This window comes from Cydia pomonella, chromosome 11 (assembly GCF_033807575.1).
Source record: "Cydia pomonella isolate Wapato2018A chromosome 11, ilCydPomo1, whole genome shotgun sequence".
NCBI lineage: Eukaryota > Metazoa > Arthropoda > Insecta > Lepidoptera > Tortricidae > Cydia > Cydia pomonella.
This window is the reverse complement of record NC_084713.1, coordinates 1,147,940-1,167,116: the sequence shown is the minus strand read 5'-3', so window position 1 is coordinate 1,167,116 and position 19,177 is coordinate 1,147,940. Positions and strand designations below refer to the sequence as shown.

General features: G+C 36.1%; 1 protein-coding gene across 8 annotated transcripts in view; it reads right to left on the bottom strand.

Annotated features, from left to right (window-relative positions):
* The window catches only part of LOC133522589 (liprin-alpha-1), a 282,899-nt gene extending 270,254 nt beyond the window's left edge, over window positions 1-12,645 (bottom strand). For 6 of the 8 annotated variants that reach the window (XM_061857937.1, XM_061857941.1, XM_061857939.1 and 3 more), the window contains exon 1: window positions 12,095-12,644. In XM_061857937.1, the coding sequence (XP_061713921.1) occupies window positions 12,095-12,343 (249 nt within the window). In that variant the 5' untranslated portion in view covers window positions 12,344-12,644. Of the gene's footprint in view, window positions 1-12,094 lie in introns of all 8 variants that reach the window. The other 2 variants (XM_061857942.1, XM_061857945.1) reach the window with 2 other exon arrangements.
* Between the last annotated feature and the right edge of the window lie 6,532 nt (window positions 12,646-19,177).

Here is a 19,177-nt window from a genome sequence, read left to right as displayed (position 1 = left end):
ACATTTAGAACTCAAGTCCTAACCCGACTAAGCTCTGTTTTCAAGGTAACGTTACTATATGTACAGCTACATTATGTGCTGCATGAAGTAGGCTATAGATTTTTTAACAGTAGGTTAAAACTACTCATGTTTTTGAACATATGGCTTGCCACGCGAAACTTGCGGAAGATTTGACGATCGCGCGTGTTTTAACGTTTTGGCCTCAATAACTCTGAAAGTATACTTTTACTTGAAATTTTGCGAGTCATATTGAAAAAAAAATACGCAGGCTTCGTGATTTTTTTATCGAATTACCTTACCCTCTTAAGACAAAAGTGGAGGACCAGCGCGAAATCGCCTTTTCATACAAACGTGGTCCTCATTTTCCTCTCTGGATAAGTGGATATTAACTTTATTGAAAATATTTTGACTCAATTTGTTTTATATCGACTACAGCTATGCCCCTACGTTTGATTTCTTTCTAATTTTTTGTTATTAGGTATAAGAGTGAGGATGGAGGTCGATTGTTGCTTTACGTCCGTAGGAAGCACCCCTAGAAACCCTACACGTGACCTCCGGGTGGTGCTAAAAGAGCAACAAAACTGGCAGCTGCACTGTTCCTTCCGAACCTCGCAGCGCACACTGGAGCTATATATTAAAAAAAAGAAGCGAACTCAGTAATGAATATGAATATGTAATCATTATTGTAAAAACCAGTGTGTAAACGCCATACGATAAATAAAATAAGAGTGAGGAGTATTTAAAAATATGTATGAAAACTGTTTTTCGCTCCTAATTTTTAAAATAATAAAAAAGTCAAACATAGCTATTGTTAATACACATCAAATTATCTAAAAATATTGTGGTGTAGTAATTAGTACGTAAGCATAGTATATAAGAACGTGTATCCATGTTATTTGGAGAGAATAAATCATAACTTTCAACGAAGCTGTTGTTTAATTAACGCCGTCCGTACATGACGATCCTGCCAGGATCCTTTTTTTTCCTTTTTTGGTGAGGCGTGTGGTGTGGTGTATAATTAGTACGTAAGCATTGTATATAAGAACGTGTATCCAACCTATTTGGAGAGAATAAATCATAACTTTCGACGAAGCTGATGTTTAATTAACGCCGTCCGTACATGACGATCCTGCCAGGATCCTTTTTTTTTCCTTTTTTGGTGAGGCGTGTGGTGTAGTGTATAATTAGTACGTAAGCATAGTATATAAGAACGTGTATCCAACCTATTTGGAGAGAATAAATCATAACTTTCAACGAAGCTGTTGTTTAATTAACGCCGTCCGTACGTGACGATCCTGCCAGGATCCTTTTTTTTCCTTTTTTTGGTGAGGCGTGTGGTGTAGTGTATAATTAGTACGTAAGCATTGTATATAAGAACGTGTATCCAACCTATTTGGAGAGAATAAATCATAACTTTCAACGCAGCTGTTGTTTAATTAACGCCGTCCGTACGTGACGATCCTGCCAGGTCCTTTTTTTTTCCTTTTTTGGTGAGGCGTGTGGTGTAGTGTTTAATTAGTACGTAAGCATTGTATATAAGAACGTGTATCCAACCTATTTGGAGAGAATAAATCATAACTTTCAACGAAGCTGATGTTTAATTAACGCCGTCCGTACAATACTGTGGGACTTAGTCAATTTGTGTAATAACGTCCTATTAAAAAAAAAAAAAAACAATATCCAGAGAGGACAATGGACTACGTTAGTATGGTGAAGCGGCGGTGCCCTTTCCTCTTAAGGTTTTTCTTAGAGTCTGACCTCGCAAATATATGTAGTCTAGTTTCCTTGTTAATTTTTTCATGGCTTCCCTGGGTTAAAACATGTAGTAATTCAATATAAAAACTACATTACGTTAAACGTATGTTTTGCGTTAGGCCACCTCATGTAAAATTAGAGAAATGAGTACGTAAGTAACCTCGTTCGCTAACAATACTTTTATTTACTCAACGACACTTGAAGAGTTTGAGCGAATCGATTGCGACATTCCGACCGCACAATTTCACACATTTATAAATTGAACCAGTTAATTCTATAACAGCCGAAGAATATATTATCGTCCACAATATTAACTAACAATTCTTAAGCCTTATTGCAAATACATAAAGTCCAGTTTATAAGTTAAAACTTTTAAAAGTTGGCACATGTTAAAGATACATAATGCTTTTTTTCCGCAGGGTATAGCAATTTTCCGAGTCGACATAACTCCACGTACAGTCACTTGCATTAATATTTTGCACATAGATGCTCGTAAAGTAAGACAAGATACAACAGGCCAAATAATAAATGTACGCGATAAAGTCGCGTTGAAGTTTTAAAATTATGAGTGAAAATAGTGTTCATTTAAATCCACAATTCGCGTCAAATATTTTGCATTTATTGTGCAAGATTGCAGATGCATTATTTTCACACAACTAAGTTTAATGCTGTTTTTATATCGAAATATCGTAAACTAAGAGAGGCTTAGCGATTCACACATTGACAGGGCAAGTTTTAGTTGGACAAGGTTACATTTTCAAGCCACGCCAGTCGCCATCCATAGCATATCATATCGAGTTGCGTCCTTATAATAATAAAAAAAATCGAAGATATTCAAACAACCCCTTCGTTCTATGGTTAATATACAATAAATGGGACTGGGCCGGTCACGTCTGCCGCATGCATCCAGGCAGGTGGGCTAATGTAGCTACCAAGTGGATGCCAGAAGATGGGCGCGGACGCGGTAGCCCCAGAGGGAGATGACGGGACGACCTAGACACCTTCCTCGACAACTGGCTGGAAGAGGCACTAGATCGGGAGTTGTGGAGATCAAGGGGCTCTCCCCTTTCTTTGTTTAGCAGTGGGACACCAAAATATGCTAGAAAAAAAAAGAGTTGCGTGCGAAAGTGACACTATTGGAGAGCCTTAGTTCAGTACAAATATACTTTATTCATGTAGGCCTAGCAACAAGCACTTATGAATAGTTTGACAGTATTACATATTATTATCTTCAGCTAATTATCAGAGCAATTTATTGATGTAAATATTATTCCATATATAATACTAATGAATATAATTCATAGATCAAATTTAATACTAAGAATTTCACAAAATATCGTCAAACAAAAAAAAACAATTGTACAAAAAAAAATACTAGTCTAGAATGTTTCTAGAATAACTTCTAAATGTCATACAAATAAAACAACAAAGGAAGTACATACATTGGAATATCCATTTCATCATCATTATTCAAATATAGGAAATAATTAATCAAATTAATCCCACGTTGTTTTATCATTCACATAGTCCTGTGTGGTATAATAAGCTTTAGAGATAAGTTTACGCTTTACATGATTTTTAAATTTATTAATTAATTCATTAATTAACTACGTCCGCTGCTGACTGTACAACGGTGGGAAAGACCACCGTAATACTAATAATAATTCACGTAAGCTAAAAGACAATATTTACTCGGAGAAAGCTGGTTAAGAGGAAAGGGGACGGCCGCTTCTCCATACAAACGTGGTCACCATTTTACTCCCTAAACATTGAGGTTCTGGAAAATATTTTTTACACAATTTATTGTATATTAACCATAGCTATGCCCCTTCGTTTGATTTTTTTAATTTTTTTTATGTCTCATACATTTTTTTAAATGCTCCTAACTCTTATAATAAATTAAAAATGCGAAAAAATCCAACGAAGGGGCATAGCTGTCGTTGATATACATCAATCTGTATCCAAATATTTTCAATCATGTTAATATCCAGAGAGGAAAATGGGGACTACGTCTGTATGAAAAGTCGGTTTCGGGGCGGTCGTCAACTTTCGTCTTTATATCCACACAATGACCATTCGTAAGCCTTATTCAAACGCATAGAGTTCATCAAAGGTCAGTTTGAGTGTCTGTTAGTACGATTACACAACAATTTGTTGTAGAAACAGGTGCTCTAAGGCTTTATTTAAGGTTTTGTTGTCCCACTCGGCACAAGGATTATTTTATTTATTTAGTCGTATGGCACAAGTAGATAAAATATAGGCAATCAATTAAAATTTAAAAATTTCAACATAATAAGGTCAAATGTCAACATTCAGCGTGTTCAGCCATGCAGCTGATATATATTTGGCCTGTTTTTGTGTGATATCTTCTCTGACCCCGGGGCTCCCCCATCGTGATCATTCGTGATAATTTTCTTTAATCGAAAATTAATGGGTAAATATGACATGATACGTTGTAGGTACATACATATATAAGTTCCAAGAAATTTACTAGTCCGAGCCAATGTTCGAATTCGCGATCACCGGTTTGAAAGTTCCACGTCCTACCGAGGATAAACAGCAGCCTGCAGTACTATAATAATTAAACACTATGATAAAATTGATAAAACTTACAAAAGCACCCTACCTAAAGGTTGTCTGGAAGAGATCGCTCTGTAGCGATAAGGCCGCCTGGTGTTTATCAGCATCTTCATGTATTTGTGTTTCCATGTACATTTATTCTGAGGTTGTGCAATAAAGATTTGCATTGTAAAGCAAAGGTGCTCTTTCAATTCAGAGTATTTTCAACTTGTATACCCAAAATCTTATCATTCGTTTATTCAAAATGTGGATCCTAATACAGTCAACAAATCAACCCGACGCTAAACTGACTCGCATTGATTGCGGGTCCTCGGGCGAAACCCTAAAAACCCTTTTCAATCTGTCGGGAATTTGAAGTCAACGATAATCGCGGGCCCTCGCCAGCTCTCCGAGCCCACGACGTTGGGTCTGGTCGCAGTGAGAGTAGAAAAGTAAGCCAACACGGTTATGGTTTGTCTTTTCGAGGGAAAGCAGGTGAACAGAAACGCTTATTATTGTAATCGTAAGGGATGGAGCTGCTTACATTACAATGTTGATAAACACTTAACGGGAGCACGCCAAGATAAAAAGATTAAGGACTCGACTCATGTATCTTAGCTTCTAGTCATTTTCAACTCAAGAGTTCTTTAAGATACAACATTAATAACTCATAATTATAGTTAATGTAACGTAACGAAATGAAACTAGAATTTTTCTTATTACCCAAGATCTCGCATAGTTTCAATTGCACTTTCATACGAATACGATCTTTTTAGCTCAACACGAAGTTGTTTCAAACTGATCTCTTTCTGTTTAACCTAATACATTGTTTGACTATCAGGGCAGGTTGTTTCCCAACGGGAAGATCTCGGCTACAGATTATAGCTTTTGGGCAGCGGGCAAAAACTATTCATGTCAAGCGTGAGTGTTTTATTTCCTTTAAATTATAGTATGACAGGTTATTATAGCTACTATATGGGAAACGAGGTAAGATTTCGCGATGATTCGGCACAGTTGCACATGCCGTCTAATCAGAGTAACTAACGTGCTGCAAGTTTTAAATTGTGGCTTACGTTCTGTGGATCCTATTTACCGTCTTTTGCACGGAATCGCTGCTACTATCATATTATGTTACATGTTAGCTAGAAATAGCAAAGGACAGTGTCAAGTAATTTTAATTGTGTGACATTAGGTAACTTTGTACCAGTGACAATCAATAGGAAAGTCTAGCTAGGGATTATGATACGTGTGTGACAAGGAAAGCTGAAGACGCGAGGAGCTCTGCCTGCGACGCGCACGGTCCCTAATTTCCTATAAGGCGACTAACATGCCGTTGCGGTTTCCGCAGTGCAAGCGAGAAATGCATAACGCCGTCAGAAAATGTAGTGTGACATCCGCCTTACCTCAACAAATTCCCATGGTAGACAAATCCGTTATCTACAATGCTATTGGCGCGTCGCCAACACTGAACAGTATAAACACTGCTGAGATGGCCGTAATGTCCAATTTTGCTGACTACGGTCGCATTCCATAATGTGAACGCATGTATGAGCTGTGTATGCTGATTTCACATGGTTGCAGAGTGAGCGTCTAAATAATTTTAGTTTTTTTGTATCTGGTTGTGTTTATTATAGTTTTTTTTTAAATTAGAGATTTTTATACATCTCTAATAAATAATATGTTCAGTTAATTGTATTTTATAATTGTTGACGTGTTTTTTGGTTGTACGAGTATGTAAATTCATGTTGACGTGTAAAAGTAAAGTGCCCTTGTGGCATATTTGCTGAATAAATGTTGAAGTTGAAGCATTTAGCGCCGACTGTACTTTTCATTAGAATCAGTGATTACTTCAAGACTCAAGAGGCTTCTAACGACCACAAACTATGATTGTGCCATCCATATATCAAGCATTTTAGTAGAAGGTGGTACAACATTTTCTTCTAACAAACGTGTAAACTAGGCTACTCATGTACCCTGGCTGACGAGACAATTTATGAACAAAAAAAAAATAGTTGTTTTTATTTCATATAATTTTATTTTGACGCTTGGAGAGCCTTTACACCTCCAAATCTTATTAGTATTAGTTTAGGTATACTCTACTCTGACATTGGGGACCTTATCGCTAAAAAAATATTTTATTATTAACCATGGATAGTATACATATCTGCTATATTGTAGTAATTATTTATTTTAAGATTAATATAATGTATTTTTTATGGGATATTTTACTAAGTTCATCGCTGTTTTTTTGCTAAAATAAATGTATTTTTATTTATGTATTTAACGTTTCCCCAGGTATTAGAGTGTATTTATAAATGTCGCTATGTATTTTTCATCATATCACTATATGATATCAGTATCACTGTTTCACTGTAAATGTACTGACTGCCTGTGAAAACAGCCCTTGAGGCCTACTAATAGAATATTTTTTTGAATTTTGATAATCCACCCTAGTATAAAATGTTTATAAGTTCCTCGGTAATGTCGAAGGTTCTCACCTCCGAATATTACAAGCGTAAGCTTTGTTTATATTGGGATACATTGGCATAGCGCCAGTCGCATTATTGTTGCGAAGAAAACGAGTTATCACAAGGCGATTTACTAAAAAATGATTTCCATAAGCATTATCTACAAGTTATTTAGGCCAATACACACTGGCGCATGACTCGCGCTCATTTATATTAGACGGTGCGAGATATAGTATGCGATTTTGGACACACTGCGGTATTTTATTTGATCGATTCCTAGAAGTTATTAATGAATACCTCATTTCAGTAGTCTGCAATGTATCAACATATATAAACACAAGATTTAAAAATATTCTTTACTTAAGTAGCCCTAGCAACAATCACTTTTGAATGCGCAAACAAATACAAAGATATGATAAAATAAGTTTTAGGCAAAAATTACATTTTTGGTACAAGCTTTTATCGCTGACTGTACTTTTTTTCCACAAGCAACTAATACTCATCGAGACAATTCTAAAAACCCCAAACACAATTAGGTTGCGTTGTTTTATCACAGAGTTCCTATGGCTACCTCCTGTCTTCAGCTTAATCGGAAACCGTGAAGTGGGTCAAATTTAACTTGCAATATTCCAGAACATACATACAAAGCAAGCAACAAAGATACATACACGTGAAGTTAAATAAAAGCTTGTAATGTAAATACCTAACCTGATACTGACCTAAAACTCGTTCTGCACCATGCCAGGTCCAATGAATGCCACCATGACACTAGCAGCGTGTATATAATTGTGATGCGATTCACCACCAACCATATTTTCATTACTACCTTATCTTGTAGTAAAAACAAAAATTATAAGTATATTTATATTATAATTTTATATAACAGTATATGAGATTGCACATCACAATCGCTGCCAACTTAGCTTGGTCTGACTCTATTACGTTACATGACCACACTTACATAGTTTAAATTTTAAAACAAAAAGTTTAATAACATACAATAAGACTTAATGACTTACAATAAATTTTATTACACATTTTAATAATTTTAACATCCATTTACCTACAAATGGCGACCTAATTACATCAAGGATACCTTGATGAGTCTTTAACACTGTGGCTAATGTAAGTGCCAATATTACAGCGTTGACTATGTGTTACACTAAGTGTCAGTGTGTGTGTGTGTACCTATGTAGGTATAAAAAGGGATGTACAGTCAACCAATTTGAGTCCTAGGCCACTATAGAACCATGCCATAATGACTTCTACAACAGTGCTTATTGAGTGATGCGTGTCAAGTGTCTAGTAGGTTAAGCGACAAGGTTCTATAGTGGCCTAGGATTCAAATTGGTTGACTGTACCTTAAAAACTTGATTAATTATGAACTCAATTTACTGTGGCCATAGGTTCCATTCCAATAATATTTATTTATTTTAAAGATATAACTGAACAATTAAAAAAAAAGTGATGCCAGACAAAAGTAGATTTACCTAATTTTATCTTTTAGTGGTGAATTAGTTTTTGATAAAAAGAATCTTGGTTACTGAGGTTTTTTTCTAGCACATATCATTTTGGTAATAGCAGATGTAACATACAAACATTTTTGCCCTATTAGATAAACTTCGTGTTTGTTAATTAAATTTACATATTTTTTTAAACAAAACTATGCAGAATGTAGACCAGTGTATATAGATAGTGTCATCCACGACGACACGTGCCTTTGACTCGTATTGTAGTGCTAGTGTTATTCGTAGTGTAGCCTCATATATAAACTAGATTACCGTTACACACATTGAAACTTATTGTTTTCAACCATTCTAATCATACTTTTTCCAATTGACATATAACTACATACTTTTTTGCATCATCTCTTAACTAAGTTATGCAGAATCTGACTCCTAGTAGTGCATGGAATGTGATCGACCTACTGAAGCGATAAATGAGTTCATTCAATGACAGTGGACCACTATTATGTCATACTAACAGCAACACCCTTAAATGACTATATTTGTACCTTATGTCTTGGCAATAAGGCTCACAAATTGTCAGCTAAGAGTGTGAACGATGGTATATTCGCCATCAGATATATCAGAGCAGCTGAGGTGCTCAAAAGTATCTGAACACACACTAGCACCTTGACAATAGAGGTGTGTTCAGATATTTTTGAGCACCTCTGCTGCTTCGATATATCTAATAGAAACTGTATATTTTCATATTAGTAACACACTGAGCAATGGTAGGCTGTAACTCTTTGCAGTAAGGCTTATGATTGATTAACTGTGTTCACAATGGTATGTGGGTGTTTCACAAGACTATTAAACTGAGGATTTTACATAGTGTTATCATCTTCGCATGATGATTGAAAACTATATAGCCAACTATAGCCAATGTTTATAAAATTTATAAATTCTTTAATTTTAACATCATATTTTAACCTCTCATATGCATGGGGTGGTCAAAAATTGTGGGTTGAAACCTTGGATGAGCTATACAGCAGAAAAAAAACGTCTTGAAAAAAATACAAATATATAACTAAATATTTGGTCAGGATCCTTATCATACACAAAGTGAAGTGGTTTAACCACTTCTAATAAAACATAGTCAGATAAAAGTTAAATAATCCCTATCTCATATCAGTCATATCACCATAAATGTAGTCATTATTTACACAACAACAAAAGATAACATGTAGATGTAGAATCACCCACATGCTCTAGTTTCATGAACCCATTAATGTATGTTATGTTATTGCCAGTGAACTTGTTGCTCATCAATTATAACATGTAATGCACCATTATGTAACTCATTGATAAACAGCAGTGTTTAGAATTGCTTGTTATATGCTTTGTTAGTAAATAATGAGGAATGTTTATTTACAAATGTACTACAATCAATGAGGGCTATCACGTTTAAGGGGCGCTAGTGTAGACGAGGTTTTTGAAAATGTCAAATGTGTAGAATTTTTGGGAGTTGCAAGCTTTTGTATCGCGAATTTTCACTCCTTATTCATAATTGTGAAGCGCTGGTGGCCTAGCGGTAAGAGCGTGCGACTGGCAATCCGGAGGTCGCGGGTTCAAACCCCGGCTCGTACCAATTACTTTTTCGGAACTTATGTACGAAATATCATTTGATATTTACCAGTCGCTTTTCGGTGAAGGAAAACATCGTGAGGAAACCAGACTAATCCCAACAAGGCCTAGTTTACCTTCTGGGTTGGAAGGCAGACGCTTTCGTAAAAACTAGTGCCTACACCAAATCTTGGGATTAGTTGTCAAGCGGACCCCAGGCTCCCATGAGCCATGGCAAAATGCCGGGACAATGCGAGGAAGAAGGAAGAAAGAAAATTCATAATTGTGATTAAGATTTTTCTATCTTTGATTAATCATAGTAAACATTAGATATAGTTCAATAAATGTTAGTGGTTTTAAAAAAGTGCCAACTTAAATATATTTAAAAAAACAAGTATATTAGATTATTAGAACATATTGATTTTTTTAAAATAAGGATAGCAGAATTTTGGGATCTGTTTAATCTGTACCTCACTTTACAGTGGCGCTAACTGCTGAGCACAAAAACGGTAGCCATCATTATAATTGTAAGCATTGCATAGTTAGTACTAGCACTTTTTTCTAACAATACCTAGATTTCTCTGTCTAGGTTGGAAGGTCAATTGGTAGATGTTATAAAACATAGTGTCCAAGTCTGCTATAAGACTATCTGCTGTAGAGGGTGCTGGATTTTTTTTGATAAGTTTAACCAAAAGGTATTCATCACCACCAAAGGTGTACATGTCCAATTGTCCAGTGGTAGAAGACCAAAGGAATCAACCCATTGTTTTGATATTTTTGGTTATGCATATCAAGCTCCCGAGTTCCAGGAATGCAGAAAACTACCGGTATAAAGTGTTAATACAGTTAACATCAGATATATCAGAGTGGCCAAGAATAAAGCCTCCATTATCGTGTATGTTCAGAAATACTTAAGCACCTTGGCTGTTCCAATATACCTGATGGCAATGGTACATAGAGTGAATAGAGGTTAAAGCCCTCAGATATGATTTTTAGACAAAGTAGATGGCTTGAATAGACCCAGGGATTCCAAGTTTTTTTTTTCTATGATAGGTGAACTAGCACAGATAAATGCTGGATGGTAAGCAATTACTGTCGCCCATGGACACCAGGGGGTTTTAAGTGCATTGCTGGCCTTTAAGATTGGAGTAGGTTTTGACTCGCACATGTCAACTCCTTAGCATTTGAGGGGTAAAATATGCAAGACACTTAGCACAACATCATGATAGGCTACTGCTTGTAGATCACTACTTGTACACAAAACCAACCCTTATTAACTTACAGATACCTAAATAAATGCAAACTAGATTATGTTTGCAGTTAATTACTGTTAGTAATTGTCCGTGTATAATAAGCTTCAGAAAAACCTGAAGGCCAAGATAAAAGAACTAGGTCAAGGTGCCTAAGTAGTTAGGCAACAAATGCAATATTGTAATAATGAGTAAAACCTTATTCCTAGATGTCAGTGACTATAGAATTATCTACGGTAAGCTGCAGAGATGAAGTGGAGATGGCCTGGTCATCTGGCAAGGCTCAACAGCGAGAGGTAGACAGGAAAGGCAACCAAGTGGAAAGGGCCCCAGGGCTTTAGAAAGAGAGGACATCCACTGGCCACATGGCAGGATGAAATTGTTGCTATTGTAGGCAAAGCACAGCAAAAGATAAAGACAGATGGAGACAGCCGGAGGAGGCTTTTATCCAGAAAGGGTCTACAGTAGAAAAGTAAAATAACATTTAAAATACATATATGCATCAAATCTCTAAAGTTCTCTGTAGAATAATGAAGTGATCTAATAAAAAAAAGTAGCTTAAGAAATTATAACTGTTTTCTCTGCAAGTTATATTTAATTATTGTTACTTTTGATATTTTGAAACAAAGTTGTCAATTTTATTACACTTGTTTAGAAATATGTTAAACACAATCGTCAAATAAATTGTTTTTAAATAATTACAGGCTCCTAAATCATGCTGCTAAATGTTATTAAAATGAATAAACCCTAAAGGGCAATTAACCAATAACTTGAAGTCACAGCAATAATCAATAGTAAATATAAACAAAATCAAGGTGTCTCACAGCAAGTAATAAATCCAACAATACATATATTTTTAGGTTATGCTTAGTTGCAGTAGTTTTCTACACGCCTACAACCTTTTTGCTGCATAAACAAGGTGTGTATTAGATAACAGGCTCCAAAAAGCCGACATCGGCGAAAATATGTGTTACGAGAACGCAGTGTCACTGACCTGAGGCAAGTTCGCTGCAATCTGCCGATGCAACGAGTCCCGCTCCTTCTCCACCTCCTTCAGGCGGAGCTCCGAGTCCCCGAGCCGCTCCTGCGTCTCCCGGAGACTCTCCACCAACTTATCCCTCTCATCGAGCATAGACACCATAAGCTGCTCGAAATTCGCATCTTCGCCAGAAAACTGCGAACTCCTCTGGCTGATACTGTCTTCCGATATAGTGGGCATCACGTCGCACATCATATTCCACATTTTAATTTACCATTAAACCAGAATAAATCGCGTACACGACACACCGAATAACACAATTCGATCACCGTTTTACATATGTCCCGGCACAAACGTTACCTAAACCTAGCGCACGATACGCGAGGACGTAGTTTCACATTGTCAGAATATTCGTACAAGATTTTAGTCAAGAATTCGGGAGACATTCTAGTTCAATATTTAGAATGACACACCTAGAAATTGCACTCCTACAATCCCGTACTATCACGGCTCAAACGGCCTGTCTGCCATCTTGGATTGGAACGTCAATCACATCAAAGAGTAGATATTTATGTAGATGTGTCATCTCGCTTCATATATATAGTCAGGCAAACCAAATTTGATAGTAAATGAGAACCAAAAAACAATACCTATCCCTTTTTTTGGGTGCTAGTACTAGCGTAAGACAAAGATAGTATGATTCTCTCTGTCTATGTTTGAAATGAGACAGTCCGTGGCCAAACTATAGAACAGCATGTATTTTGCAACCGATATATTTTGTTGAAAAACTATGTGCATTTACTTTAACTTTAGTTAGTCTGTCAGCATTCCCATGGTTCTACCATTTTGAAAAAATACCTAAATGAATCGACAGAAAATTTGATATTATTTTCGAAAATGGTCGCAAAAATTCACGAAAATCGGTAGAGAAATGCAACCTGTATATATGAACAGTTGGGTATATTGATTGATGTATTTATTCGTTATAACATAGGTACATTGTATTGGTCTTAAAGGTAAAGCATATTGCGAACACTTATGTTTTGCCGCTTGGCGTACGAATTTTTTTATACATAAAATTAAGTAAACATGCACATCTAAGGTATTCATGCTTCATTAGTCAAATCAATTACAAAAAGAATAAATCACTTCAGAAAGATAACTCACAATAACAATAATAAAATATTAAAGAATGTCAACAATGAAATTTTATAGAACTACAAATAATGTCAAAAATAGCAGCGTTTTACCTTACAATAAAACGCTTATTAAGCGAAATACCTTATTTGAAGCCTATTTAATATTTGAGAGTGCGATGCTGTTTGACAGATGACGTAGCGGTTCACTATAGGCTGACACCTACCCCCTTTGTACTTGTATTTCAAGTTTTAGCCCCCTCCACCAGGCGCCCGTGGCGTGCGGCCGCGGAGCTCTTCATTGGGTCTCAAAATATAAATGAAAACGAAGTTGCAATATACCATATTATTATTATTTCATATTATTATTATTTCGTTTTCAATATGAAGAGACCTACCAGTTGACTTGTATGTATAGACTATAAATGTTGCTTATTGCAACCTGCATGGTAGGAGAAAACGCAGTGAGTTAAAAATACCCTCGACGGGCATTATATAAGTGATTTGGTTTATTGCAACTGAGTGTTGTAGCCACAGGCGAATTTAAAAATATAGGCTTCAAATAAGGTATTTCGCTTAATAAGCGTTTTATTGTAAGGTAAAACGCTGCTATTAAGCTTCTGTACCGTTATTTGAAGCCTATTTAATATTTGAGACGTGTCTGTGATCGCCTGGTGGTCAGAAAACGCCAATGTGATTAATTTATACTGATATGTGAAAATGGTGGAGACAACAAGTACAAGTGTACTTAACAATCCGGGTACATGGATGAATGTGAAAAGGCTTAAAGTGTGCAGTGATATATTTTACTTTACAATGTTATTTATAGATAGGACCTATAAATATAGAAAACTGTATGTTTATTAAAATAAATTATGAAAACATAATTATACTTTTTATTTTATCCATCCAAAAATAACATTGCGATCATTATATGTGTTTCAATACTTTCAATTGATTTCAAGGTCCACATTCTAACAAACTGACTCATATTTGACCTTATATTACCTTGCCAAAAAGAAAATAAACAAATAAATAAATTGATTATTGACACTTTAAAGTGTCTTTTACCCAGATATGGTTACCCAATATTGGTATTTACTTATGAGGCAGGATACAATTTAACTTATAGGCTCACAAAAACGATTTTTATATACATTTTTCAGAGCTTCGCTTGTTTGTTTTCCAAAAATCCTACAGTCTTAAGGGCAAAGTAAATCATATGAAAAGTGCACTTATCACAACATGCAATATTGTCTATTATATTGTAGAAGTAATCAGGCTCTCGGACAATTAATACATGGATTAACATTAGCTGTCCTTATATTCCCGCTTTTGAACATTCTTAAATAACAAATAGACAGTAAGTGATATAGTAGGTTAATTTGGTAGCGCTATTAACAGCTTTATGTTACTCATCCAAAAGAGTTGAACCCGTTACCACTCTCACCGTTGTAGTTGTGTACAGTGCATAGCCATTCAGAATGTAAATAAGTTCGTAGAATATCCAATTTTCAATCATAATACACAGCAAATCTTATTTGCTGTAACCATTTTAATTTTTCTTTGATATTCGCTACGATGGTAGTCTTACTCCAGAGAGTATTCTAAAATATTTTTTGGGCCTAAGCCCATACTTTACCCAGCCTATAATGTGGTTTTATTTTATTACATGTACAATAATTAGGGCCAGTATGGTAAGAACATAACCTTTATCAATTAAATGCCTGCAATACAGCAAAAAAAATACTAGGATTTTTCCTCTTGGAGGTATCATTATTACGAGTATCATGTTGAAATTATGTACCATCATGCAAGATGTATAGGTATATTTAAGGCTTTCACCTGAATATACTTACTTGGCCTTTAGTTTCATACATATTAAAAACATAAAGTGACTGATTAAAATCTTAAACAAGATCTGTATTATTGGCACTAAAAGCTCGTCAATTTCAGTTAGTGAGCTACAATTTAATCTTGAAAACTCTGCCAGGAGAGTGCTCTCCCGCTTGGTTCTTTGTATCGTCTGGTATTTCACATATTACAATGTCTGCGTTCCTGATAAGCCAAGGTTAGGCCTGTGCGTAGATGATAGATCTACGTTCGCTAAAGTGTTTGAATAAATTACAATTCGCATAATTTAAAACATATAAGTAATAGCCATGCTAACTGGTAGTCCCAGCTTTGTCCACAAATATACTCGTACCTTATTTCAGGATTACCTACTTGTACTACCTGGTGCAAGCTCAAGGAAGCGCGAGATGTATGGACATAACTATTTATCTTACCAAGGAGATGTTATTGACTGACGGGTTAGATAGTAAGGTCAAAGACCTTCGTTAAAATAATCAGTATTTAATCATTTGGCATTAAGTAGCCTTCCTATTTTTATGTTTTTGAAGAAAAACTAATGTTACATTACTTTAGACGAGATTTGAGAACTATATATACTTAAGTAGGTAATTCAACCTGTGGCATGCCCATGCCCAATGGCGCAGACTTGTCTAGCATTTTCATTGTATCAACGGTGATTTTATTTAAAGCAATTCTAATGTTATCTCAGTGAGCTCACTGATTCTCACATATATATTTTGTAACATACAGTATACAATACAGAAACTTTGTCTTGTACATTATTGTTGCCAAAAACTGAATACTTATGGGAATAATTTCATAGGACACCAATTAATGAACATTGGTATAGAAATAACCTTCGAGGTTGCTTACCTTTTTTACTACGTCGGTGGCAAACAAGCATACGGCCCGCCTGATGGTAAGCAGTCTCCGTAGCCTATGTACGCCTGCTTAATTCCACCCGGGAAATTTGTAATGTTTTATATTGAATATCATAACCACACAGTCTTTTAAAGTAGATTCGAACCAATAGGTAAATGTATGTATCTCAACCCTTAAGGGTTTGTATCCGTTATCCAAAAAAGCACTTTTGGCTATTAACAAGAAGTCGTCCCGACATCTAGGACATATATTTTAACGCCTGATGTATTCATCTAGATTAATAACCGAAATGGCTTTCTTTCATTTGGACTGCGTTGATGAGTTGCATTGAGCTATGATTATACCAGTTGTGGGTCATAGACATTTTATTAAGTCCTTCACGTCTTTCCTGTAGACAACGCAACGTTAACGGAGTTCAAGCTACGCTATGCTGCTGCAATCTTGTTATGCTGCTACGGGCGGGATACATTTTTCCCAACCTTTGTTGTGTTTGACCCAAATGGGGTTAAATGATGAATGGCCAAGAACCTTGAACCAATCCAGGGTAATATATTTATATCTTTAAACCATTAGAACTATGTAGCGGCGGGGCGGCCGGTTGATTAAGGCAATTCAAAACAAATTTAAAAATTTTAATTCAACGATCAGTATCATGAACTCTAGATTATCAAGATTATTAGCATGACTGAATGGGCCACGTATGAAGTATGAACCACTTATGGTGATTTTTAATATTACTCACCGGAAAGCCAGTTAACACATTCAGTGCCAGCGTGAGCTACGCGTTACGAGCGAAGTTGATAACGCGAGAAAACAGTATGTCTCGCAAAGCGCCTACTAAACGGAAATACGCCTAGCGGGTCGCTAGCAGTGAGTGTGTCAAGGCTTATTTTATCTTTTTAGGGTTTTATGGTCTTCCTGGGCCAGTCTCATGTTTAGTGGGGTGTGTTTTCGCAGCAAAACGATAGTAAAAATTAATTCTCGAATGCCTTGCGTAGGATTTTTATGTGCAAATAAATGATTATGAATTATTATTGTGAATTAGGCGGAGATTTACATGAGAGTTGAAGTCTTGGCTTATAGAAATAGATACATGTTAAGTAGGTACTTGTATCATAAATGCTTTGTAGTACCAATATTTGATTAATGATACCTTGAACCAATTGATACCCGCTTGCGCAGCAGGCAAATGGATGTTGCACGCCTTGCGCAGGCATGTTGTATGATCTTAATATACTTTTATCTAATAACAGTATCAAAACCATGTCTAACTTTTAGCCCCAGTGACCAATCATTTTCACACGCCTTGCTTAGGCGGGAAAGGTCTTGGCGTTTGGAACCATGTTCATTGTATTAAGTATACTGGTCTTATAGTAGCCATTTTGCTTCATCTGCTAGCGTAGCAGGATAATGAAAATCGCACACCTTGCGCAGGCGGCAGGTCTTCAGCTGGCTAAATAGTAATATTCACTCGCCTTACGCAGGCGGGAAATGTTAGGTACGTTATGTATGTATGCTTAACAGCACATATTTATATTTTAATAAACCTTCTGCTAAGTAGCAGGATAGTTATTGTAGTAGGCCATGGCGGATATCCATAATAGGTACAGGTAGTATAGGTACAATAAGTTACGCAATGGTAGTAAATTTCTCCGCACCTTGCGCAGGTGGGAAAGGTTACAGTATGCTAATTTAACATAATGCAATATTGTTCAACTCTGCTTACGCAGCAGGATATGTGTTATGCCTTGTGCAGGCAGCGGTGGTCTGTAACCACCCGACCTCCCAGTCTCAATTACGTTCTTAAGTCATGAAAAGATACTTTGAACCTCCTTTTCTCACAAGGGTTATAGTTATAGCAAAGGGGTAAATAGTGCCCCTCCTGTATGCAGTTATACATGTCAAAACTAAAATTTTATACGTATATAAATATAATAAAACTCCTTAAACGAAATTCACAATAACACAACTGAATGGGGATATGTCAGTTTTACATACAAGAGTTTCACTTTTAAATCCCTTGCTTTAACTAGAAGGCACTTTTAGCAGTTGCACTATTTATTATTACGTACAAATACCTTAATTGAAAATAAAATTCACAAAGATATTGACGGTAGGTACTGTGCATCCAAAATTGGTATTATTAAGAAAAAACTTTCCAAAAGATATAAACAAAAAGATCGAAAAGGAGGTTTTCGATGTAGGTTTGTTAGTTACCTTTCGTCCCTCAGAGCGGAAATAGAAGCCCCGCGACTTCGTCGACTTTAAGGCGGATAGGACCCTAATTTGGTAGCCAGCATGATACTAGAGTAACTTTACTGTTTAATGGTACCCATGGCAATACCAAACATGGTATTTCTTTAATGGCTTCTTATTCTAGCTTATTTTAGGCGTTTTAGCCCCAGCTCTCAAGCATTCTAAAATTGGGGGTACTTCCAAATCCAGCCTTTATTGTGATATTTCGATTTAAATGCAAAATAAAATAATTTGTATCACAGCAGCACAGTACCAGAAAATCTGGAAATGCACGGAAAATATCAGGTCATATATATCTTACGATCATTATTATTGTAATTACCCTAAGGTTACTTAATGCAAAATCACAAGTTGATTAGCATAAACTACGACGTCGCAGAGCGCGTCTTTTTAGTTACTCCTAAGTTAGGCAGTTCTATACTGTAATAGGAACCGCTATAACCTCCCTTTCGGAGGACAATAAAACTGTGGCCTATAAACTACCATTCACATTTACACTTTTTCAAGGACCTGCTCCGTGCTTAAAATGATTCGATTCGCTGTAAACAAAATAAAATAAGAATCGCTTACTTACGCGACAGCTTCGCTGCGCTCGCGATGTGAATCGATGAGGTGTCAGTTTTGCTAAACACATTGACGAACACAAGCTGTCCATCAAATCATTGAAGTAATATTAACAATCGAACGGTAAAACCGTTTACAATACTTTTAATTAGTACTTACAAAAAATTCTAAGAATCTAAGGATTTCTAAGAATTTTTTGCAGTGAACCGAACGTTCCGACAAACAGAACGCCAATGAAGAGCTCCGCGGCCGCACGCCACGGGCGCCTGGTGGAGGGGGCTAAAACTTGAAATACAAGTACAAAGGGGGTAGGTGTCAGCCTATAGTGAACCGCTACGTCATCTGTCAAACAGCATCGCACTCTCAAATATTAAATAGGCTTCAAATAACGGTACAGAAGCTTAAT